This window comes from Vollenhovia emeryi, unplaced genomic scaffold (genome assembly GCF_000949405.1).
Source record: "Vollenhovia emeryi isolate VEMERY1.0 unplaced genomic scaffold, V.emery_V1.0 DF939141.1, whole genome shotgun sequence".
Classification (NCBI taxonomy): domain Eukaryota; kingdom Metazoa; phylum Arthropoda; class Insecta; order Hymenoptera; family Formicidae; genus Vollenhovia; species Vollenhovia emeryi.
In genome coordinates, this window is record NW_011967225.1 from 1205204 (window position 1) to 1229103 (window position 23900).

Genomic DNA, 23900 nt, shown 5'->3' on the forward strand with positions numbered 1-23900 from the left:
TTCCGTGTATCACTATTTATCTTATCTTCGTTCTTTTATATAAATATAACAGTAAAGATAAAAGACAAATGATTTTAAAATAAAAATAATTTTTATTGCATTTTACATAACTATAGCAATATATAGGTTGTGATTTTGCACAAATGCACAAAAATATGGCTAAAATAAGTGTCCCGGTGAATCAACTAATAAGAAAGCACGATCCCATAGTTTCACATTTTTATTAATAATTAATTAATGTAATTACTAATTAAACTAACGTTCATATAAAACTCTTGTTTGTCAGCGGTCGAAAAATAATACGAAACAAAATAATAAATAAATAAGTAATTACACTTTTAATGAAACGTTAAATAATGCCGGTTGTACCAATTGCTGGACTAAAAAACGAATCATGTGCTAATTACCGAGTAATACAGACTCAATCATTGTACGCTCGTTACATAATTTGTTTAATTGGTACACCTTTGAACAAAATTTCAAAAATTTTATCGAAAATTTAGAAATATTACATACAAATATATTATTAATAAATACAGAGTGTTCCATTTTAACTCTCGCATTGAAATATCTCGATAAAAACGAGTTTTTTTTTTCGGAAAAGCGATAAGAGCAAGTTTCAGGAAATCAAAAGAGCTATCTGATGGATTTATTAGACTTTGGGTCCGGGGCCCCAAGTAAAATTTCTGGAATAAAAACCCCCATTTTTTTATCTGATATTCTTGTAGATCACTCCAAGACGCTATAATCAAGTATTTTTTCGTTAGGCATTTTCCGAGTTATGATACTTGAAAGTTAACAATTTTGAGACAAAGAGAGAATGATGACCCTAGTTAATTTTGATGTGCTGTCCTCGAGCTTAGATTGAGATTACTTTGTATCTTTTTAATGCAAGGATTTCTCATTGCATTGCAGATTCTCTAAAAGTGAGTTAATTGATACAAATTCTTCTCTTAATTTTAATTGCTCGAGGGCTATCGGCGTCTCGGGATCGCAAAAAGGGGCATTCCTTCCAATTCAATCCCCGATATCTGTAATCGAGAGAGAAAGTGCGCGCGTATGTTCCTCGGACATCCTGTGTGTATATTCTACCTTTTTCTTTTCTTTTCTCTCTCTCTCTCTCTCTCTCTTTCGTGCTTCCCTTTTGTCAGATATAGTGGATTTAAAAGCGAAATTTCCTGTATCTTTCCATACAAGCTGAAGAATCGCTACTTTCTTTATACCTTCACGTCCCAGGGACGTTCACTTCTCTCTTAGTGCATTAATGCAACGCCGCCGCGGTCGCTTCATCGTGTTGCTCACTTTTTCCGTGATACGTTTCTCTCCCGCGACCGTGTGACCCTGAAGTAAATGAAATTTACTTTCTTCGACGACGCGCAACGAATAGTGTGCACTATGGCACGCGCCTCTCCCTCTCCTCTTTTTTTATCCTCCGGTCGAATCGAGATGTCGCAGAGACTAATGAATAATTGAGGCGCCCTGACACTAAAGCCTATTCTACAATGTGCTCTTTGCCTCCTGTTTTCTGTTTTTTGCCTCGTGCCTCTTTGCCTCTCTGAGTACTGTTTTACCGACAATCGTGTTTCTTGTCTCTTTCGAAGTTCGTCAACTTTTATCTTAATAGTCCTGACACCAATGAATTCGGCAGCTTGCACTAGTGCGCACTCAGTGCGCACCACGGCTTGTCTACAAGTCAATTCTTATGTTTAAGGATCGTCTTAAATACTTTTTAATTACTTCTTAGCCAGTAAAAAGATCCGTATAGCATTCGCACGGATCACTCTTTCGGCTAAATAGTTTTTGGACATGTACTGAGATGAGCATAAATGTAAGAGTAGACTCTGAACAAGCCTTGGTGTGCACTCAGTGCGCGCAAGTTGCCGAATTCGCTATAAGATTGACTTGAAAAGATTGGCCAACATTCCAAGAAGATCCAAGGGAAGTCTCCTAGAAAACCGGAAGTTCTCTATCTCTCTCTCTCTGAAAAAACGGACTCTGACGAGCTCTGGCGCGGAGCCCGAATTCGAAACTCGGAGCGACGTGTCTTTATTAGAAATATTTACTTCGCACGTGGTTTCGTAATTAGTTAGAAAACTGATTAACGAACGGTACTTCAGCTTTCTTTCGGCAGCTACAAGATTAGTTACGTAATTTGTGCAATATTGCGAAAGATATCGGTGATATCTCATCTTTAACGTATTTTTTACAGCATAATACGTCATACGACATATCATTTTATCGCAACTGGAAAGGAGTAATTGTCATTTGATGCTCTTAAACTTCTGCATTAAAAAAATTTTTTTAATTTTTTAAAAATAATGGTGGGATGGGGGTAAATTAAAAAATTTGACATTGATGAAAAATGTGATTACGCCATTGTGAAGACTATAAAAACAATAAAACTTTTGTCTAAAACATTTTTCCATAAAACTTATATTTTCGAAGATATTCTTAAAAAATGAAAAAATCCGTTATTTTCGAGGGGCTGTTTCACCCCCTAAACGTCGAGTAAAGCCGATAAAAAAATACGGGTCTAATACTTTTTTATGCTTTACAACATATCCAAAGCTCATTGAAATCGGTGAGGGACACTTCTGACCGTTCCCTTGTGAGTGGACGACGTTCGGTCAAAAAACACTAAAGTTAGAAGTTCGATGCAGAACTTTGCAAATTCAACGATTGTCGCTTACGTACGTGCTCTAATGTCAAATGTAATTTATGAAAGCGGAAGCGTAACACTGATAAGGTATGTCAAATGTGTCTAATTACTCGAGCATATTAGCCCAGCCTGGATTTGAATTTCAATCAAGGGAATATTTAATATTGAAATACTGAATTTTGCAATGAGAGGTAAATTTCTTACAATACCTCGATAGAATAAAGTTCCTGCGTTAATAATAAATAAAGACACGAGACTTCGTTGAATTTTCTCCGTTAACAAACGTACCTCACGATCTAACATTTCGCGAAGTATCTTACTCTGAGAAATAAATCGTATCGATTTTGATCGATCAATTAATTAGTTTGCCAATTTACCAAAACGCGGAAGTTAATTTATATTTTCAGACGGCAGGGTTTTCACGTCGAGAACGATCAGGCGAGTTCGGTTCCAGATAAAGATCCGTTTATTCCGTCGGACACACTCGTCGGTTCAGTCAAAACAAACGATTGTACAAATGATAGAAAAATAGATCAAAGGTTATTCAGCGAGATACACAGTACCCACACTGTTTAGGGTACCAGAAAGTACAGATATGTTTGGATTACAGATAAGAGGGCATCGAGTAAGACAATTAATAGTCAAAGTAATACGAGAGGCGGGCACGAACACATACCTTATTTGAAAATAGACACAATCCGTGAACCTTCGATCCGATACCCGTCGCCGCTGGTTGCACGGTTTTGCGACTGGCGGCGGCCAATGTATTATTTCTGGAGTTTCTCGAAACGTTCCTCTGCGCTTGTCAATCCCCCCGGTTTTTTCCAAATCCTTTCCTACGTATTCTTCCGAGATCGACGAGTAAATAAAAATATTCGGACGTTCGCGCGGATTCGCAGAGTGGAGACGAGTAGCAGCCACCACGAATTCGTCGAACTGCTCGAACGTGCACAGGAAGAAGCGGAACCGCGAGCACCCGGCCACCCGGCGATACAGGCACGTGGCAGGGCCGAGTGTCGGCTTTAGTCTGCGACGCGACGCCGCAGACGCGGAAAATATAAAGCCTCCCTCCAAATTGTGCGGCGCGCACCGAACGACTGACTTGACGTCGGCCGCGCGGATAGCTACGCTCGCAATTGCCGCCGCGTTGCACCTCGGCCGTTTCCGCGCGCGCTCGGATACACTCGGGGTGCGCAGCCCATGCGCACGCCATAGATTGAGTAGAAACAGTAGACACACTCCCCCCCGCGAAGAACTTGGTAAATAAATATGGCGATTTGCACAACCAGGCCGCATTCTGATATTCGCTGCCGATGTCTGAAACGCTGTAGATTTTCAATGCCGGCAGTGAACATCGGAATGCAGGCCTCAATAATACGGCGATCGTCGTCTGGCGGTTAATGGCAAACTAGATAATTGCGAATATCGTAATACGCCGACGGTGAGGAAAAAGCATTTGCGTGCATTTGTAAATACTTGTTGAAACAGCGTTTTGAATGTACACATGTGAAATATGTAAGCCACTAAAAAAAAAAACATTACGCAAACACTTAAAAATTGTACAACTACTTGAGAGTGTATGATAATACAGAAAATACATGCGATTATCTGCATGCGCCAAATGTTCTACTGTTACGGTGTACTAAGGAAATGCATACAAAAGTGTTTTTATTGTTGAGCAACGTAGAGCACAAGTTAATGAACATTTTTTCAAGAATAGTATTTGCTCTTCCATGTTCTAATTGCTCGAAAAAATGGTTTAATTAAATTTCATATTAGGCTCCGTTCGTGTTATACTTAACAGTTTATCGATCGAGAAGTCACAGAACAATGTAAACAGTAAAAAAATAACACTTTTACACGAGTAAAAATTTATGTAATCTTATCATATTAATATGGAAGGAGAAGTGCCAATGTAAGCCACAAAATGAACAGATCTCACAACAGGAAATAGAACTCTCCCTTTAATATCGTATAAAACGTTTCGACCCTTCTTCGGGTCTTCTTCAGTTAGACTACAATGTAAGAATTATAAAATGGTAGTACAGTAATATTTATGTAATACAAATGTAGAAAATCCGGTTACAGCCTTCACAATTTCGGATTATCATATTAAAGTATTATGTAAGTATATAACATAAAGTATAATGAATTAGCTAATCAATTACTATTATGCTTGTAAATTACGTGTGCATGTAATTCATTATACATTCACGTTTGTTTCGTTTTCTTAATCTATTTTCATATTTCTCACGAAATGTTTCAATCTTGGTTTTCCAATCTCGAAACAAGATTGGAAACAAGATTGGAAACATAAGATTGGAAACAGCTCTAGCTAGAATCTCGAAACGTAGCTCTTGTTCGTTACGTCAGTCTCCGACGCGGCCAGGCCTTGTACGACAATTATTTGATAAAATTCTCGAAATGAAATAGGCGGCTCATATCCTTTTGTAATATTATTTTTATTTCTCAACATTTCCCTTCATATCAATGCATCTTGTTTTTATTTAATATCTCCTTTTATCGATGCATTTGAGTTGCACCTATGCCTTCGAAAAGTTATTATCGATCTCACTACAAAACTCTGATTTGTCAAGTAACGCAAAACAAATTCCAAATTAACTTCTTCCCGGTGAAGAATTTCTTTCAACCGTGGAAGTCCGACGGAGCTAAGTCAGGCGGATAAGAAGGGTGCAACAACAAATCGTACCTTAATTCGTGAATATTTAATCACAGCGGTTCGAATTCGATTTTCTATAATCACGCAGATACCTTATAGATATTTGAACGAATATAGATATATTCGTTCGATAGTGCTGCTCAAGATTGACGTAATGTCGAGGAATAAATTTGGACTAAATTTCTGGAAAAAACGCTAGGAAACTGCTAGGAACGCGCTTTGAATTCGGACTATTAATTGGACACTAAAGTTCACAAAATACATACAAATGTATATGATCCATGTGCAATTCATACCGACACCCTTTCAAATGACCTATATGTATTTTGTGAACTTTAGTGTCCAATTAATAGTCCGAATTCAAAGCGCGTTCCTAGCAGTTTCCTAGTGTTTTTTCCAGAAACATTCCAAATTTATTCCTCGACATTACGTCAATCTTGAGCAGCACTATCGTCATACTATAGAGCGACAGCCAATCCATCGGGCATCCACCGAGTCGAATGGAGTTGTCATGCGATTTTAAAAATACTCGATCCAAGAAAATTTGTAATTCTTTTTACAGATTTATATAAATAATTTATGACTATTGGTTTAAAATATATTTGAAATATTATACTGTGCTGTGCCAACAAAAAGTATCATAACTGCAAGTAGCCATTATTATTTTTTACTTGATTTGGTTTCAGGAATATGCTGTTGCAATAGTGCTCCAATTATTGAAAATTTTTGTGTATTGTAACGTACATAAACATTTTCAATGTGCATTAACAATCTGACAAATGTTAAAAATTAGTGACTGCACAAATAATTGTATTCTCCGTGTAAAAAAGTTCAATATTACGATACTGATTTGAAAAAAGGGACGACGTAACACACACTATCACTGTTTATCTTTCTGCTGCATAAATATTTCGTTGCGGTATATTCTCTGTAATTCGTAATAAAGTATTCTTATGAATACTTATGACGCGTTAGTCGCGTAAATTAAGAATTTAAATTTAATTTTAATTTATAATGATCTCTATAATCTACACGCACATATAATTTACTACCAAAAGCACTAAAAATTCAGTGGATAGTAAAAAAAAATAGCATCAAGTCAGCTGTAGGAATTAAAGAGAAGTGACATTATCCATAAAACCCTGTACGCGCACACATGCACAATTCCGACTCAAAATACATAAACTTTAATTCGCTGTTAATATCCAGCTTCAATCGTGAAGTTTCTTTTTGCGAATGATTTTAATTAGCAATTATTTTCAATACGAAACTATTTTTTTTGCAAAAGAATACAAGAAAAGTAAGTTATACGCACGATTTGTTGTAAGTTATTCGATTGTTACCGCTGGCAATTTCGTAATTTGCAAGTCCATTACAAAACCAGTTCAGCGATAGTATATGTATATGAAACTTTTTAGTTTGTTTGCTTCGGCAATTCAAATGTGTAACAAGAGAGAGTTGAGATTATGCAAATCAATTATACAAAGAGAGATTGAAAAAGAGAAAATTATGATCATTTAAATCATTTATTGATTAAACGAATTGATTCCGATTTAAAAAATTCTTAAGAACGACCATTCAAATCAATTGTTTAAAAAGAGATTGACTAAAATCGGTTAAACAAAGTTGATTCCGATTAAAGAAAAATTATTAAGAACGATCATTCAATTGTCCAAAAAGAGATTATTTAACCACTTTTAAATCGGTAAGAACACGGATTATAGTTATTGAAATTGTTCGGAAATTATGCGTTGTACTTCACAGTGGAACACAAGGATGCTGAGACAGCACAACTTTCCTGGAGCTATTTTAACGTCCCTTGGGATTAGATTACAGATTAGAAATGAGTTTCATACTGTGCAGCATCGTGCGCGCGGTGGAAATACTATTCACCCGAGGCTGCGTTCAGAAACACCACCTGAGTCCAAGCGTATCATTCTGTCCTTGTTGCTCACTGTATGTTAAACAAGGATCAAATGATACACTGGGGTATTCGAGTGAGGTTTCCGAACGCAGCCCAATGGAGTATTTATTATATCAGGCAATTCTCCAAACTGCAACTTCGTCGGCAATCAACTTCGCCTCTCCGAAACTCTCCCGCGTGTTATCTTCCAGAGATTCGGCAGTTTCCCGTTCAACGTCCACGTTTTGTTTCGTCAACAGATAAATGAATTGGGGCAATTTCCGTCGTGAAATTATCGAATGCGTCATCCCAATTTGCGTGAATCGCCACGATTATTTATGATAAAAATAATTCGGGGAAGCACGTCTTACAATGTACATACGAAACAGTTTTCTCATGTCCTATGTACATTTTAACATTCGGATATACGCGTCCAATATTTCTTTCTTCAAATAGTGGCCTGTACGCGTTAATTAACGTTCGGTTGATTTTCTGTGTTCCATTCAGAATAATTCAGAAAGACGATCCATCTCGATTCGAGTAGTAGATCAATGATTACTTAATATTATTAAAGCTGGCTGTTAACAAAATGTTAAAATTAAAATTTCTATCGCGGTGCTTTCAAAGTAAATGGTATAATCAGAAAGTATATTTTAACATTTTTAACCAAACACTTCAATTTTCCCTCGACGCAACTAAAAAAAAGTATATTTTACTTCATGAATCTGACCGCACAAGTAGAGTAAATATTTTACTTTTATCTTTATCTACATTTGTTTGGCTCCTGGCTCCATCCGGATCCAATACGGCCACGTCTAACCATTCATAAGAACCAGTCATAAGAATAGTTTACTTCTTTTGAAAAGATTGAAAACAAGATCGTTCCCATTTTTTCGCATTCAATTTTGGTCACAAAGTATGTGCCAAACGAAAGGTCACGTCAACATGATCGCAGATATGTCATTGTCTGAGTGTATCTATTTAACGTTCCAGAGATGTCGGGCTCCAAAAATTCCAAAACCGAGTTGGAGTCGACTAAAGCGCTTTCCAATGGTCGATGCTAAACATTGTCCTGCATTTTCTATTTGTGACCAAAATCGAATGCGAAAAAACGGGGCCATTTGCCTATGGACACATGTTCTCATTCTTTAGGAAAATTATGGTACCTTAAACTTTTTATTTCTTTTGAAAAGTTGAGTGAACAACGAACCCTTATATACGTTGGATCCTGACCAAAACATGGCGGAACACCATGTGGTCGGGACCGAAAGGATCAAAGGGTCGACTGAGAGTGAACCATACACTGAAAAAAATTTCTGGTTGAATATGGACGAATCAGATAATTCCTTTAGGATTTACCAGAATTCCTTTAGGATTTACCAGAATTCCTGTAATCCTACAGAAATTCTGGTAAATCCTAAAGGAATTCTGGTAAATCCTAAAGGAATTATCTGATTCGTCCATATTCGACCAGAAATTTTTTTCAGTGTAGACATATATCTAGACCGAGCATTAAGCAGTGGGGAGTAGAGGTTCACGCAGAAAAAAAACACTCTGTTTTCTGCTATTTCGTTCTCTTTCACTTGCACGCGACCGAGAGAGAACGAAACGGCACAAAACAGTGTCCTTTTCTATGTGAACGTCTACCCCCCCACTGCTCAAATAAAGGCAAACGCTCGGTCTAGATATATTATGTCTATGGAGTGAACATACTAGTCATACTATAGTATAATTGATCTTTTCAGTGTCGATCACGTGGTATTCCGCCATGTTTTTGGCATAAAATCCTGCTACACTGATTTCAGGTACCCCATACACAACATCTCTCATTGGCTCCACCAAAACAATGGCGGATGCGCGGAAAGGATCGACGCGAAACAAAACAAATGACAAAGTGGGCGTACTAATTATACTATGGTTACACTATGGTCCAACGTTCATATTACCAAAAGCGGTTATGCTTTACGGCGCGTAAAGCGCGTAGTAGTGGAAAGCGGAGAGAAACCCGCCGATCGCGCCGAGCAAATAGCGGATAATCGCGGGCTGTCGCTGTGCGGCTTTAAGCGGGAAGCACACACTTCGGCATAAGAGCATAAACATATGCACAAATTGATTGGTCCACAAGCAAATGCATAAGAAAATGAACCAATCGAATTCCATCTGCACTTATGCAAAAGTGTGTGCTCCCCGCTTTACGCAAAGCGGACGGTTCGCGGCGAATCGCAACGCGGCCGGTTGCGCCTTAATCTCTCGTCTGCGGCGTCGCGCGCCGATACCGTCCAGTTTATTAATGGTAAAACGGCGCAGTTCTCTCGGCGCGTCACGAGAAAGGCCCCAGCCTCTGCGATGCTTCTTGTAGAAATCGCCACCTCGCTTTCTAACGGGTTGTTTATCCACGGCGCCATCGGACGTTTCACGCGCGCCGCGCGCGAGTCCCGCGTGTACCCCGCGCGGTTTTCCCGCGCCGCAAAATCAATTAATAATTCATACAGCGAAGCCGAGATCTCGTCGAGCGTTCCGGGAATTTTCGCGGGAAAGGGTTATCTATCCAGCGGCGGCTTCCGCGTTATAGAGTCGCGAGTGGCCGCACGGACCTTGGAAAATATCAGGCGGCGTCACGCTTCACGTTTGCCGCGCGGTTTTTCATTCAGCGACCCGCTAAAATTAAACCGCGCTGACGAGCGATGAAAATAATAGGGAAAGTACGTGCTCTCCGCTTTGTGTCTCGCTTTTCCCGATCGCGCGGAGCACCTCCTCTCGTAAATCGCGCGCGTTCCAAACAGTTTACGCGACGCGCGATCGTTTTCGCGGTCAGGGAGGGCCGAAATTAAACGGCGGAGTGTATTTTTGCCGGAAACCCCCGGCTTCGCCGAACGCGTAATGCGCGCTACGCGGCACAGGAAGTCGCCGAAGAACGAACCGACGTAATTCGACGAAGTCGCGGCGCGTTCTCGCAACATCGCGACCGCGCGCCGATCGTCGTTCATTCCGATCGTCCGCCGCTTCTCGGACCATCTCGGACGTACCATTTGCGCTACGTGACCGCAATCTTGAACCGCCGACGACGATCCCCGGGCTACACGGCCACGCGCGGATCGCCCGATTATTTTCGGCAGGTGGGTGGCGAAAACGCCGGCCGATCCAGCGGCTCGCGAATTAGCTAAGGGTTAAAATGCCACAAGTGTGGTTACGTCACGCGGTTCCGCTTGTTCTTAAAATACACATCGGAGTTACCATCGGCATTGCTCCGCGTGCGACCGGTGTCCTTGGAGAAAGTAAAACCTTCGTAAAGTCACTGTTGACCGCTAAGCTTGTTTGGCCCATACTTTGAGGCTACGGAGTGTAGCGTGCTCGAATAATGAACTCGAATATTTATTACTTTACCTCCTCTCTTGTCTACGGACAAAGGAAAAAAGAGTAAGGCGGAAAGAGAGATTCGAATCGGACTCGCAGGACCTGTGATCGCAACTGCCTTTCTCACGTTTTGTTCATGTTTACGAGTTTTTCCCTAGAACACTTTGGAATTTTAGCTCTACTGCAAAAACAGAAAATCATTATGGGATTTTTTTCTTATATTATATGCGGACTAAAGGCTTGATCCTGGGTATTAAAAGCCCCCGTGCTCCAAAGGGTTTAAATTTAAAAAGAGAAAAGCGTGACTGACCGACCAAAAAAAAGAAGAGAAAGAAATGCAAAAGGGTTAAGCGCGTTAACGTACACGTCGACGAGTGCAATATGCGCGGCAGCGTCGCGCAGGGGCAGCAGATTTGTCCCGGTCCGTTGCGCGACAATGTCTGCGACAAAAACGTCGGAATAGCTTTGTCCAATTTAAAGTCAGTCCCACGCACACAGAAGAGTAACGGGCGTGTGTAACGTTAACGCACCCGCGTTCCTGCGTGCGCGGTGCAGTTTCTCCCGCCGTCGCGAACGCACGCGGCATACTCATTGCGCGTTGGCGGAGGAGGAATCGCCCGGGGAATCCCCCGTGGGTCGAGAGTGCACTGCCGAATTGCCCGTGCGGCCCTCTTCCGCAGGGAAGATTGATCCGCTCAATCTTTTGGGTGGTAACGCACCCAACGGACTTCCCGAGTTCACCGAGGTCACTGCGGACACACACACACAGTTACACATTACACGCAGACACTTAAGCCCATCACACAATGCCAGGCAACAGGTAACAGGAACAGGGAATAGAATTTCTAACGCGTTGGACTGGTTGGAAGAAAATTTCCGACGAATCCAACGCGTCAGAAATTCTATTCCCTGTTCCTGTTGCCTGGCATTGTGTAATAGGTTTTGCACTTTTAGACTTGTCATCAGTATCCCATCCTTTGAGTGATCCCAACTACGACACATTAGGCTTGTTTCGTGTTGCTACACTGGTGAACTAGTGCAATAAATTAGAGTAAGACAAGTCTATTTTTTCGCATTCTAGCTCACTGCCCTAGTTCACCAGCGCAGGAACAGAAAAGAAACCTATATTGCGTCGTTAATTGGTTAGCCGTGGCCATATTGGTCCTAACACGGGATTGGGAGTCAAAGATAAGAAGAAAAAGAAGCTCGTGGACTCCAATATTAACGATAACGGTGTGACTCATCTATTTCCGTAGCCGTCACGTGACGCAAGTACGGTGACGCATCGGAAACTTATCGCCAAATTAGAAAACTAATTAAACATTATCGGAAGCAACAGTTGACTGTTATAATTGGAAGGTGATTAGCGAACGAATTAGCTAAAAATAATGTTCGGCGATAAGGTACTCGGCTGATACACACTGAAAAAAAGAGTTTACTAATAGTTACCAAAGTCATTTAATCACAAATTTTTGCTGAATAATTGGTTACTATTACTGTATTTGACAACAGCTATCTAATATTTATTAGCTCAATTATTTGAAGAAATATTGTTCATGGTTGAGTCAAATAAATAATTTGGTAACAGTTACCTAATATTTAGTACCCGTCACTAAGTAGCGCATGCGTCGTACGCTCCTTGCAATAGTAAACTTTTGTAGTAGTTATTACATATCTTTGTTTCAAACACTATTTAGATTTGGTAATAGTTATCAAGATTTAATTGGGTAAAGTAAATTTTTAGTTGATTTCACTAAAATTTTATTATTTTAACTAAATATTTTTGTCGCTCAACTAAATTATATCGTAATTGTTAGCCTATGTTTAATTGGCACTATTTCACCAAATCATTTCGTTAGGTATAGTTAGCAAATACTGGTTAATATAATCAAATCCTTTTTTCAGTGCAAGTACGATGTTACTACTTGTCCATATGCACACACATATGCACACTTTAAATATTCTTCTTTACGCATTTTGATGAACTTCACTACCTCTTTTCCATTCATCTTTTGCGCGGGTGACGAAATTTCGCTCGCCTATTCTATCACTTCCTGTCACACTTTCTAAAGAACTGGCGGCCCGTACGTGCCCGTCCAAATTATGCACGACGAAGTTATGCGTGTACTCGCCACGTGGCATAATCGAGCCGGCGAACCGCGTAATGATAGACGCGGTACGTTCAACGGAAAATCTCTATTTCTATTGTTGGCGCGCCAAGTTAGTGAGCCGACTCGAAATCGGTCGTTGCGACGACGCTCGAGTTGCGTCATGATCGCGAGACGTGCGACTCCGAATCGATTGGAGATGTAACAACTGAATTGATGAGCGCAAACACCACGCGAGCCCAAAAATTTTCGAATCTGATTTTATTGCGTAAGTGAGCCTGCCGACTCCAGACAAGTTTTTGCGCCCACTGATTCAATTAAGACCTTGTTTAGTCTCGAAACAATGGAAGATTTAGAAAAAAAAATTTGTTTACAAATTTTTCTTAATGTCAACATCTTTGGCTTCCCAGTCAGCAAACTGTTAGCAGATCGGCAGCATTTATCGGAAACCCACACCAAAACCAGAGCCATCTGTGTCCACATTTGGCTTGTTTTGGCAAACAGAGTCTGTAAAACATACGCTGTCGACAGATTGTCAGCAGAAACCTAACAGGACCAGTTATGTGAGCGGATTTTGTTGTATTTCTGCTGACAATCTCGCGACATGTCGAACGTATCAGTTCCTGTATGCAATCTGCAGTCTTTCTGCCTTCAAAATTTTGGGCATTGCAAGGAATCTAAAAAGATAAACTAAGAGAGTAAGATAAAGTAAGGTCCACTGGGCATTAATGGGCATTGGTGTACATGATTTTGGTCAGCGGTTTACATCTCGGATTTGGCTATCTGGGATGATTGAGTCTAAATCGTTCTCCAAGCGCTTATCTAACGGAGCACGTAAAAGAATTTGTCATGACACCGATGGCTCGAATTTGAGCGGAAACGTTCGAGGACCACGAAGAAGATTAATTCAAAATATTAATTAAATACCCAAGGAGAAATGAAAAGTCAAGAGGGCGTGAATTTGATGTCATATTAGCCAAAATACGACACAAATTGTGTCAATATGACATCAAATTGACATCATCTTGATTTTTATTTCTCCTTGGGGTAATGCTAGTCCGATACGTAACAAATCCCACATTGTGCTCTCATCGTTCGCCTTTCAACTCTAGTTAAAAATTACTTTTATTTTGCGTTTGACACCATTACTTCGCACTGCCTTGCGCAAAATTGCGACAAAATTATTTATAACGTCCGAGAAAAAATCCGAAACTTTGTATATTAACGAAAGGAATGTTTGCTTATTGTCACCAGTAATGATTAAAAATTGAGACGGAAAACTTATAGTCGACCCAACTGGCTAGCTATTTTATTAGTTTATTACACAACGTTTCGACCCTATTTTTTGGGGGGGGGGTCTCGTATATTTTATAATTCGACTCTGTCTTATTCGACGACGATGACCGACCACTTGAAAAGGACCCCCCCCCCAAAATAAGGTCGAAACGTTGTGTAATGAACTAATAAAGTAACTGGTCAGTTGGGATGACTATAAGTTTCCCGGCTCAATTTGCATCTTAACTTGCTTGTATCTTAGTACACCATTTTCTTCATAAAATCTCGTTAAATCACTCTCTGATATCACTGCTCAATCGTGCTGGTACATTACAAGATATGTTACACAGCTCTCCTCAAACTCTTGAAGATTTCAGCACCATTTTTACAAACAATGCGTGGAAACTTTCAAGAGTACGATACACCAGCGCAACCGTTATTTAAGTAGTCCAATGCTCGTCGGATAAGAATAACGGCTGAGCATCGCGTCCGACAACGAGAATAAGCGTGTGCGAGGATGCCTAATAAAAATTGCTACAAATTCAAGTACACGTTTACAAACGTACGTAAGTCTCGCAGAGCGCAGTTACGAAACGCGAAGACCCACTCGACCTCGTGTCGCCCATCGAGTCTAAATTTTTACAAAGGGGGACGGGGCGAAAGGGTGACGCGCGAGAATGACAGTCTCGTTACCCCGAGGCCGTGTCAGTGCCAAAGCGTTCGAAAGATTCGCCCGTCGATCGATCGATCGATAAACGCGCGTTCGCACACCGCGCTGTTACAATACAAGCACGTGCAATAACTATCCCCCAATCGTCGGGGCAGCGCACATAACCTATACGGGCGGGGACGGCGAGCTCTTACCGTTACCCGCTGCGGGATGTCGCCCAGGAAGGTATCCGTCCGCCGCGTGTCAGCCCCCTCCGGTGCGTACGCTCGCCCTCAATCAACCCTCATGCTTCCGGCGCCCGTGATCGCACTGTTGCAGCACCCGCACCGCACAGCACCGCATAATGCAGTCGTGGTGCGACTAACCCTTTTCATTACGACATCTACACGACATTTCGGGAACGCGTTGCATCACGTTATTGATCGCGCATCCTCAGATCGGTACATGCGGGTCGCACCGCAGGCGTCGGCTCTTCCGACAGTTCCGACTGGCGGGCAGCACGTGCGAGCGGCCGACATGTTGACTGAACCATGGACGGGGTTCATGGTGGTCGTAAACCGGCGACGCCTATTGTATCCGTTTTTATCAATGTAGATCGACTTCAATCTCGGTTTAATTCGCGGCAAAAGAGACGAGAGGAAACGAAGAGATGAAGACGAGTTAATTAAACCGAGATTAAAATTAATCTACAACGGTGGGGAGACATTAATGATCGTTGGTGACCAAGGACATTTTTTTGAGACGCTCGTGAAAAAGCCAACGCCATTCAACATAAAATTTTGAATGATCAAAATATACAAGTGCGCTACTTGGCATGCTACTCATAAAAACATTGTCTTATGTAATAATAATAATTTACTGTCAATTCTTATGTGTATATAGGGTATGAAAATTCTATGGCGACATATCCGGTAATGGCTCTAGCAGACCAGGGACTCGATTCTTGAATTCATCCGATAGAGAAACGTATGCGAAAATTCTGCTCTGGCAGAAAAGTTGAATGTCGATTGCTTAAAAGCCACGCGAATTAACCCATCAACTTGCAACCTTTCTGTGAGAGCAGAATTTTCGCATACGTTTCATCTTCGAACGAATTCAAGAATCGAGCCCCAGCGCGACAACGCGACGCGCGATTATCCAATGAACGTACAGGTTTTATGGGAAAGCGTACAGTTTTCCCCGGGGCCCGATTCTCGAAATCATTCGAAGAAGAAACGTATACGAATATTCTGCTCTGACAGAAAAGTTGAAAGTCGATTGGTTAAAGCCATGTGAACAGCCAATCAACTTACAACTTTTCTGCAAGAGCAGAATTTTCGCATGTTTCTCCTTGAAATAAATTGAAGAATCGAGCCCCTGGTGTGCGCGTTTTACCAAACGTTGCTTAACTTCAATCTTAGGGCCTGAGCAGAATGGCTGTCTTGTACTCTTAAGACACAAGACAGTTATTGTGCGTTACCTCAAGACAAAGGCTCAAAACATTGTCTTAAGAGTATAAGACAGCCATTCTGCTCAGGCCCTTAGTTTAATTCATGTTTGTCTCTTTCTAGAGTAAGGGCCTGAGCAGAACGGCTGTCTTGTATTCTCAAGTCACAAGACAGTTATGTGCGTTACTTTAAGACAAAGATTTAAAATACAAAACATTGTCTTAAGAGTACAAGACGGTCATTCTGCTCGGGCCCTAACAGTTGGAAAGAGTCAAAGACTAAGCTTAATTCGTTCTCATCTCTTTTCAACTGTTACTTTGGAAAGAGACAAACGTGAATTAAACCAAAATTTAAGTTAAGCGATGCTTGGTAAACCGGGCCCCAAGACGTACAAAACTTGCCCGGTAAACAGTGTGTTAATGCGATTCTGCCTACGTCTGCATTATTCGCGCCACCAATCGAGAAGAAAAATATCGTTCGAGCCCGCATAAATGTTTGCAATATTATTCGCGAGATTTGACACCTGAAAATCGCCTTTTGCCCAATCTAAAAGTGAAATGACATTACTGAGGCGCATTCGATACTCGACGTGACGTAGAAATAAGAAAAACATTTTGCGAATAAAAAAGATTGCAGTTTTCATTGATGTCATTTGAAATGCAGCTTCAATTCAAGCCTCAACTGAAACGTATATTTATCCAAGTGCATGTAAATGTAATATAAGAAAAAAAAAGAGTCGACAGACGTAACTTCAGCCGTAAAAGACTAAGAGCAAGAGATCGTCCGCCTACGATAGAATAACGACGTGACGACAGAGCAAGAGCAAGAACGTTTACGTCGTGTTTATTCATATCAACAATATATGATACGCGGCGTCTACACGTGTAAAACTCGCGGTCGGGCGAGCCGTTATCACAGAAAAACCGAGTGTCCCTCCCTCCGCGCCCCCTAATTGTGGGTGGCGGCCGATCGTTGCGCCTCGCCCGAGTGCCGATTCATCATCGACTCGACGCGATTCGCGGTCTCCCGCACCACGTCCGATATCTCGTCCGGCAGGTGGTCAAGCGTTGGGATGTGCGCCGACAGCCTCTTGTAGACGGAATCCCTGCTGCCGTCCTTCTTGTGCCGCCTCTGCTCCTCGTATTTGAGCTGCTGCTTGAAGAATATGGCGTTCTTGATGAACTCCAGGGTGTTCTCGAAGCTCTTCCCGGCGCCGTGCATGGTGCGGACGGCGCTGACCGCGTACTCCACGTCGTAGCATCTGCCCACCAGCTGTTGCTGCAGCGCCAGCACCTCCACGCGCTTCTCCACCATCGGCGGTAGCGCCTTCCTCACGTGCTCCTGCAGCCTGTAGAACGCGAGCGACGGCTCGTTCGCGACGATGTGCATGTTCTCCGAAATGCGCTCCGTCGCTGCAACGAGATTTCGTCGTGTGGCTCAGCGTTCTTCCTCCACATATCAATATTAATTTTATGTTGCACGCATATCGATCCTGACTTATTTGTTAGAAGGTAGATCGGTGAATTTACTCGATTCGTGACGTCAAATCGCAAATTTTTAGCAAAATGAGGGAGGACAGATGGGGAAAGTTGTAAAGACAAGCGCTAACCTTTCTTAACCTTCGTTTCCAGCTCCTGATCGGGTTGATACACTTTTGCAGACATCGTTTGGATTATCGCGTCGTGTGTCAAAATCTCGCAATTTTCAAAATTTTCACGCAGCGTCAGTTCGACATCTTGAGATGTAAACGGTGGCCCTAATCCAGCCCTTGACGCACCCTAGCGAAACGTGTCAGTGTCGTCGCATCGCGACGCTATTCCTCACAAATGGACATTCCGTTCCTTTCCGGGCGGGCGCTTCCGATTTCCTTATCTTTTTCTTCCTCAGATTCTTCTAAATTGGAATAATCGTGTAAAATCGAAGCGACAGAATTTCTCGAATCTCCCACCGCGTGTAATCGGGCGTCTGTCACAATCAGCTGATTGCTCGGAACACAGCTGTCTGCTCTTTTTACCTGAACTTGCTGCACTGGTTCAGAGTTTATCTTTCTCCTTCCAACGTGGAGGGACAGAGATAAACTCTGAACTCAATCAGATTCCATATGCATACGTTATGCGCTATGTAAGTTTATCTAGAATTACCCAGTGAGAAATAATTCGTCGATCGATGTCGAAACGATGTCAAATCGACGTCAAAATGATGGCTTCGATATCGATACCACAGATTAATAGACAGATCGCCAAAGGCCCGGGTGAAAACGAGACCACCTATACACACTTTGCCCCTTACCGACAGCGTTGCCCCTAGGAGCGAGTCTGTACTAAATATATCCGATTTTATCGACAAATTTGGCCTTTTGGTGCGAGTCCAGACTAAATTTAGGCAATTCTGTCGATAAAAGCGGATATATTTAGTCGGGACTCGCACCAAAAGGCCAAATTTGTCGATAAAATTGGATATATTTAGTACAGACTCGCTCCTAAGGGGCAACGCTGTCGGTAAAGGGGCAAAGTGTGTATAAGTGGTCTCGTCTTCACCGGGGCCTTTGGCGATCTGTCTCGATACGACATCGTTTCGACGTCGATCTACGTGTCATTTCTGATTGGGTAACGAGCCTAAAAGCAGACGCCGTTGCTGCAATCTCGCAGTAATAACGTTCTACAATTATAATGTTTATACAATGTTAGTAAAGCAGAAAATGCTTTGCATTTCGGTACGACAGGTTTCGGCGACTCAAACTTTGCAACAGTACTGGCGCGGTACAATTCCACGTGTCACGTGATGTAAACGCAAACTTAAAAAAACTGTCGAACTAAAAAAACAAATAATTCACTAAATTGTATTCGTTATGGATTTTAATTTTAAACTTTGAACTAAATCCAGATTATGAAGACAATTCTATTTCATGTTTTTCATTCATTAATACTGATTTTCTATTTCAACGATTATCAATATATCAATTAAACTGGTCTTGTTGATATAACATATTTTTTTCCGTGCATATAACATAAAAACCTCATAGACAGGTACGTATAACACTTACATAACACATGGAATAGTATTTGAGAAGGATTATGGTTCAGTCATTATATTTAAGATAACGTTAACTACCGTAGAAGTTTCTTCCTACTGTGCAAAATTAGTTTTACAAAAATAAGGTTTTAAGATAAAATACGAAACCATAAACTATATCTATAATTAACTTATATCTATAATTAGGTTTAATCAGAATAATTATCGTGTTATAGTGATATATAAGTGAAGAGTGTGCAATTATTGTGCTTGTACAATTCTAGTGAAATACGCGAAACCTGCAATCGCACTCGTCACGCAAACGGTAAAAATATTTTTATTTTAAAGTTTTTTACATTACTTGTAAACATTATACTGTATGTCAAAGTCATTGGGTAAATCTGATTTTATTTTCAATTTCCTATTGCAACAAATTTAATATAATTTGCCAGTTGGGTTGAGAATGAGTTTACTTTTTTAACACCTAAAGTTTAATCCGGTATATGACTTCACATATTAATTTAATTAACTACCTTCAGCTTGCCAAGATCTAAACGGCGTTTACGTTTATATTTGAGCTCACTTTTTAATTTTCTATTTCTATTTAAGTAATATACAGGGTGAGTTTTTGTACAGTATTACAACTCACCCTGTATGTACATTTAATTCCTGTTGTATCCGAAGAAAGCACAAAATTGGCAAATTTTTTTAACTTTTAAGAATGTTTTTGGAACAGAAATAAGATGGAAAAAATCATTTTATATTCGGAAAAAATTCAAAATGAATTTTTTTAAAAACAATAATAATTTGTTGAATGTTGTTTCAACATTGCAGCATCATAAAGAGTCTATATATTGTAGAAGAATCACATAATAGAACGTTAAAAGGATGTTTATACTTCAACATGCAATATTGCAACGTCTCAGCAATGCTTCAACTTTTTGTATTGTACGGAATATTCATTCCCACTTAGTACTTCGGAAGGGATATACCACCAATCAGAACGATGTGAAAAACACCATTGATAATAATCCATATTATTATTCTACGAGCTGTGACAGAAAGGAAAATGAGGTCAGTCTCCGTTACTGCCCTGATAGCATAGAAAAGTTTCTGCAATGTTTATTTCTTTTAATTTCAAATAGAAGACAGAAGATGCGCGCGCCATTTATATTTGCTATACGTGTATATACAATGCGGTTATTAATTCACATTAATTCGCTTCGTGTCGTATTGTCAAAAAACATCTATGTTTAAATAATCAAGTAATTTTCGTCTATCCCTTAGTACCCGAACCAAATTAATATACCGCAATGTATGTAAATACATATGTATATTTTATTTTATGTATTCCTTAAACTCTCAAATCCCCAATAAACATTATTATCCTTGGAAAATTCTCAAAAATTTGAAAAATTCTTGGAATATTCGGTAGCCTTTTTGCTTGTTAGGCTTTATTTTGGCGATTTTAAATTAAATTTAAATGAAAAAATATACAACTTTTGAGAAGTGGAATTTTTTGCAGAAATTATTGGCACCGATAAGATATCTTGCTCAAACTCCTGGAACACTAACAACAACGACTTTTATAAAGGCCATTAATTATTGGTTAAAGACACCGGACGACAAACTCCTACCGATCAAAGATATAGTAAACATGCTCCTCTTGGCTGCCACTATGTCAGTGTGCATTTTGTTACTTCCACATAACAGTCTGTTTTGTGAATCTTTTAAAGTGAATACTTTTATAAGAATTAGTTTCGAGTTTCTTTTATTTATGTAGAGTCGATGATATTCAAGATAATTCCATTATGCGAAGAGATGTTCCTGTTGCACATGCAATTTATGGAATCCCTCACACACTAAATGCTGTAAATTATGTGTATTTTATTGGGTTGGAACGAGCTCTTAGTTTACAACATCCAGAGGTAAGTAGTATCAAGCACATTTTTTACGAAACAATGCTTTGACTTTTTATTTGATTCTAATGTAATAATGATATATGACAATATAAATATAAATAAAAGATAATGATTTTTTTTATAAACCTTAAATGGATATTCTTACAATATAGACAACTTTGCAAGCGTTACGATGGCAGCATTGCAAATAATGATGTCATCGTGAAAATTAATATATGTATATTAATTGTTAAACTCATATACAAATAATTACAAGTTAATTCGAAAGTGAAAAGTATAAAAGTATAATATTATCAGGCGGTAAAAGTGTATATGGAACAAGCACTGGACTTTCACAGAGGTCAGGGAATAGAACTTCATTGGACAACTAATTGTATCTGTCCAACTGAAGCAGATTACAAGACGATGATAAAAAACAGTAACTGCTATTACTCATACCAACCTCTCTCTCAAATATACAAAACTATACACAAAACTCATTCATAAAAAATTTGAAATAAATTTTATTTTGCAGAAACTGCAGTTTTCTACTTCGCGCAAAGAGTAATGCAATTGTTCTCAACTTTTACAGAAGACCTTTCATTAATAACAGATACCTTTCGATTATTGTTTTTCATAGGTGATGATTATTGCGACATATGGCTTGATGAGGTAAGTGATAACACTTAATTTTATTTAATAAATTTTCAAAGTAACTAAATTAATTTTTATGGTAGGACGTCAACAGTAAAGGTTATTGTGACGATTTGGCCGAAGGGAAAGTGAGCCTTCCGATTATTCATGCACTTACAAACAATCTGGACAATAAGGAACTAATTAGTAAGTATCCTTTATGATTTAATGTTATTTTTATTTACGAAATAATATTTGTTACGCAATTAACGTAATTTGTTCATTGATTGCTTTATATACTTGGAAAGGTTTAAATGTAATTTAATAAGTACATATATTTTTTAATGATGCTTAATAAAGGTATTCTAAAACAACGGACAAAGGATAACGAAGTGAGACGTTATTGCGTTCACTTATTAGAGAAAAATGGTTCCTTTGAATACGTGAAAAACGTGCTTGAAGAACTGGACTCGATCGGGAGGGCTGAAGTTGAACGTTTAGGTGGTAACCCACTTTTTGTGAGGCTTCTGGATCAACTCAAGACTTGGAATAGGAAACATGCGTCTAAGAGTACCTTAGATAGACTTTGGCATTAAATTTACGATTAAGTATTTTTTCGTACAACCAGCAAAAACGTTGTTTCATACATGTTTCATATTATACGAGATAATTGTCTTAATGACACAAACAGTCCAGATATGATGATGTAGGAAAGATATATGTATAACAAATATATCAAAAATGTATAATAAAGTTTCGTTATGAGATTTTTGTTCCAAAAACATTTGTAAAATTTCATTAGATATACCCACGTATTAAAAACGGAAATAAATGTCTACAAAGGATTTAGAGAAATTATATATATTGTATACACATATGTATAAGTGCTGTATACAGGGTGTCAGTGAATGTTTGGGACTTATTTTTTTGTGCTAATAGAGCGGACCAAACTAAATCGAACAGTCCTCTACCATTTTCCAATTTTCGCCATAGTTGTAATGAATTGTTAATTATGAAAATATCCGTCTTAGCCCGGGCTATCGTCCAGTGTAAGCGTGTGTTTTAGATTTGACTTCAAATGTTACCCGATAAAAACAGACCAACTTGTAAAGACCCTCCACCACCCCCGCCGAATTCTTATCGGCGGTCCTCTTTTGTTTGCGATAAAATTGCGTTTTTACAATTTTGTCATTAATTTTTTGTAAACACCCTTACGTTGTAAAGCATTTTTTGTTAATGTACAAACGAAAAATCAAACTGTAAAAGGAAATTTATCGATCAATTGCAAACGAAAATCTATCGAGTAAAAGACTATGTGAATCAAATTGAACTAAAATTTTATTCTATAAAAACAAATCGACCTATATAGAGGCCCTCCACCACCCCCGCCGCGTTTAATCGACGGTCCTCTTTTCTTCACAATTTGATTTTTTACATTTTTATTATTTATTTTATTTTTCTTATAATTAACTTTACAATACACTTACTATATTATAAAAGAAATAATGACATTATAAATTTACAAATAAAATATCTGTACAATATCTACAATATTTCTCTCGACGTTATACATATATGAAATATTCGGTATACGTACAAGAACACGAAATTCACTTACGTACTTATTATATTAAAGTTATGGTTACTTCGTTAATTCATGTTACCTAATGTTTTTAAATATCGAATTATGTCCCCCTATCTCTGACTATCCAAATCCCTACCTACCCGTATTCCGATTTATAGACCTACCTACCTACCTGTGTTTCAACATAATGAATCTACAAATCTTTTATTAACCGCGACGTGATTTTCTTGGGGTTTGACTTGGAGTTTAACGCGGGGTTTAATAGGGATTTCACTCTCGCACATATGCGAGAATGTATGTATATAGAAGCTTAACCCACCCGAATTGTAACAAATCAAAAGAAATCAAAGTATACTTCGTACAGCACCTTACTTAGGTACTCCATCAGACTGGCCAATATATTGACCATACCTCGTCGTATTTAGTCCTTCGTTGGGCCAGATTGGACATACCTTTCGTTGCTCCCGGCCATACAATCTGGTCATTTTGACCAGAGATCAGGAAGGAAGAAAACTCCTTCTATAGTCGGTTATCGTCACCGACAAATATTTCGTACGGTTCGAATATACGAGTGACGATCGTATCGCAAAATACGCGATCACGAGAAGTTAATTAAAGAAAAATATTAATTTAAAAAACTTTATATATATATACGAATCAAATTTAATTTTACTTCCGTTATTTATTTAAAAA

At 39.4% G+C, this 23900-nt stretch overlaps 3 protein-coding genes across 5 annotated transcripts in view; 1 reads left to right on the forward strand and 2 right to left on the reverse strand.

The window, feature by feature from the left end:
• LOC105567004 (3-hydroxy-3-methylglutaryl-coenzyme A reductase) overlaps positions 1-15642 on the reverse strand; it is a 29549-nt gene extending 13907 nt beyond the window's left edge. Inside the window, exon 1 of one of the 2 annotated variants that reach the window (XM_012021496.1) lies at positions 14844-15642. The gene's annotated coding sequence lies outside the window, so the exon portion shown is untranslated. Of the gene's footprint in view, positions 1-3335; positions 3708-14843 lie in introns of those variants that run through there. The other variant, XM_012021495.1, reaches the window with a different exon arrangement.
• Positions 15643-16698: 1056 nt separating this feature from the next.
• LOC105567006 (protein MEF2BNB homolog) lies at positions 16699-18623 on the reverse strand. 2 transcript variants are annotated; one of them, XM_012021499.1, is made up of 2 exons: positions 17686-18623; positions 16699-17521 (listed from the first exon to the last, which is right to left on the reverse strand). In XM_012021499.1, the coding sequence occupies exon 2, from the start codon at positions 17463-17465 to the stop codon at positions 17025-17027; it is 441 nt and encodes a 146-aa protein (XP_011876889.1). In that variant the 5' UTR covers positions 17466-17521; positions 17686-18623; the 3' UTR covers positions 16699-17024. The 2 variants fall into 2 exon arrangements, with proteins under 2 accessions (XP_011876889.1, XP_011876888.1); XM_012021498.1 differs by having other exon boundaries at positions 16699-17488; positions 17686-18618.
• Positions 18624-19341: 718 nt separating this feature from the next.
• Positions 19342-22404, forward strand: LOC105567007 (geranylgeranyl pyrophosphate synthase-like). Its single transcript, XM_012021500.1, has 8 exons — positions 19342-19413; positions 19923-20162; positions 20614-20768; positions 20872-21016; positions 21308-21428; positions 21525-21661; positions 21727-21829; positions 21983-22404. Exons 2-8 carry the CDS (start codon positions 19977-19979, stop codon positions 22216-22218), a joined length of 1083 nt encoding a protein of 360 aa, XP_011876890.1. The 5' UTR covers positions 19342-19413; positions 19923-19976; the 3' UTR covers positions 22219-22404.
• The last annotated feature ends 1496 nt before the right edge of the window (positions 22405-23900 follow it).

Excerpts from the sequence above, each read along its gene's own strand:
- LOC105567006 (XM_012021498.1), bottom strand. The coding sequence starts at position 17,740 with ATGTCTGCAAAAGTGTATCAACCCGATCAGGAGCTGGAAACGAAGGTT. Across the intron at positions 17,489-17,685 it reads GGAAACGAAGGTTAAGAAAG|CGACGGAGCGCATTTCGGAG; the intron begins GTTAGCGCTTGT and ends ATCTCGTTGCAG.
- LOC105567007 (XM_012021500.1), top strand. The coding sequence starts at position 19,977 with ATGTTTATACTTCAACATGCAATATTGCAACGTCTCAGCAATGCTTCA. Across the intron at positions 21,662-21,726 it reads GCGACATATGGCTTGATGAG|GACGTCAACAGTAAAGGTTA; the intron begins GTAAGTGATAAC and ends TTTTTATGGTAG. Across the intron at positions 21,830-21,982 it reads GGACAATAAGGAACTAATTA|GTATTCTAAAACAACGGACA; the intron begins GTAAGTATCCTT and ends TGCTTAATAAAG.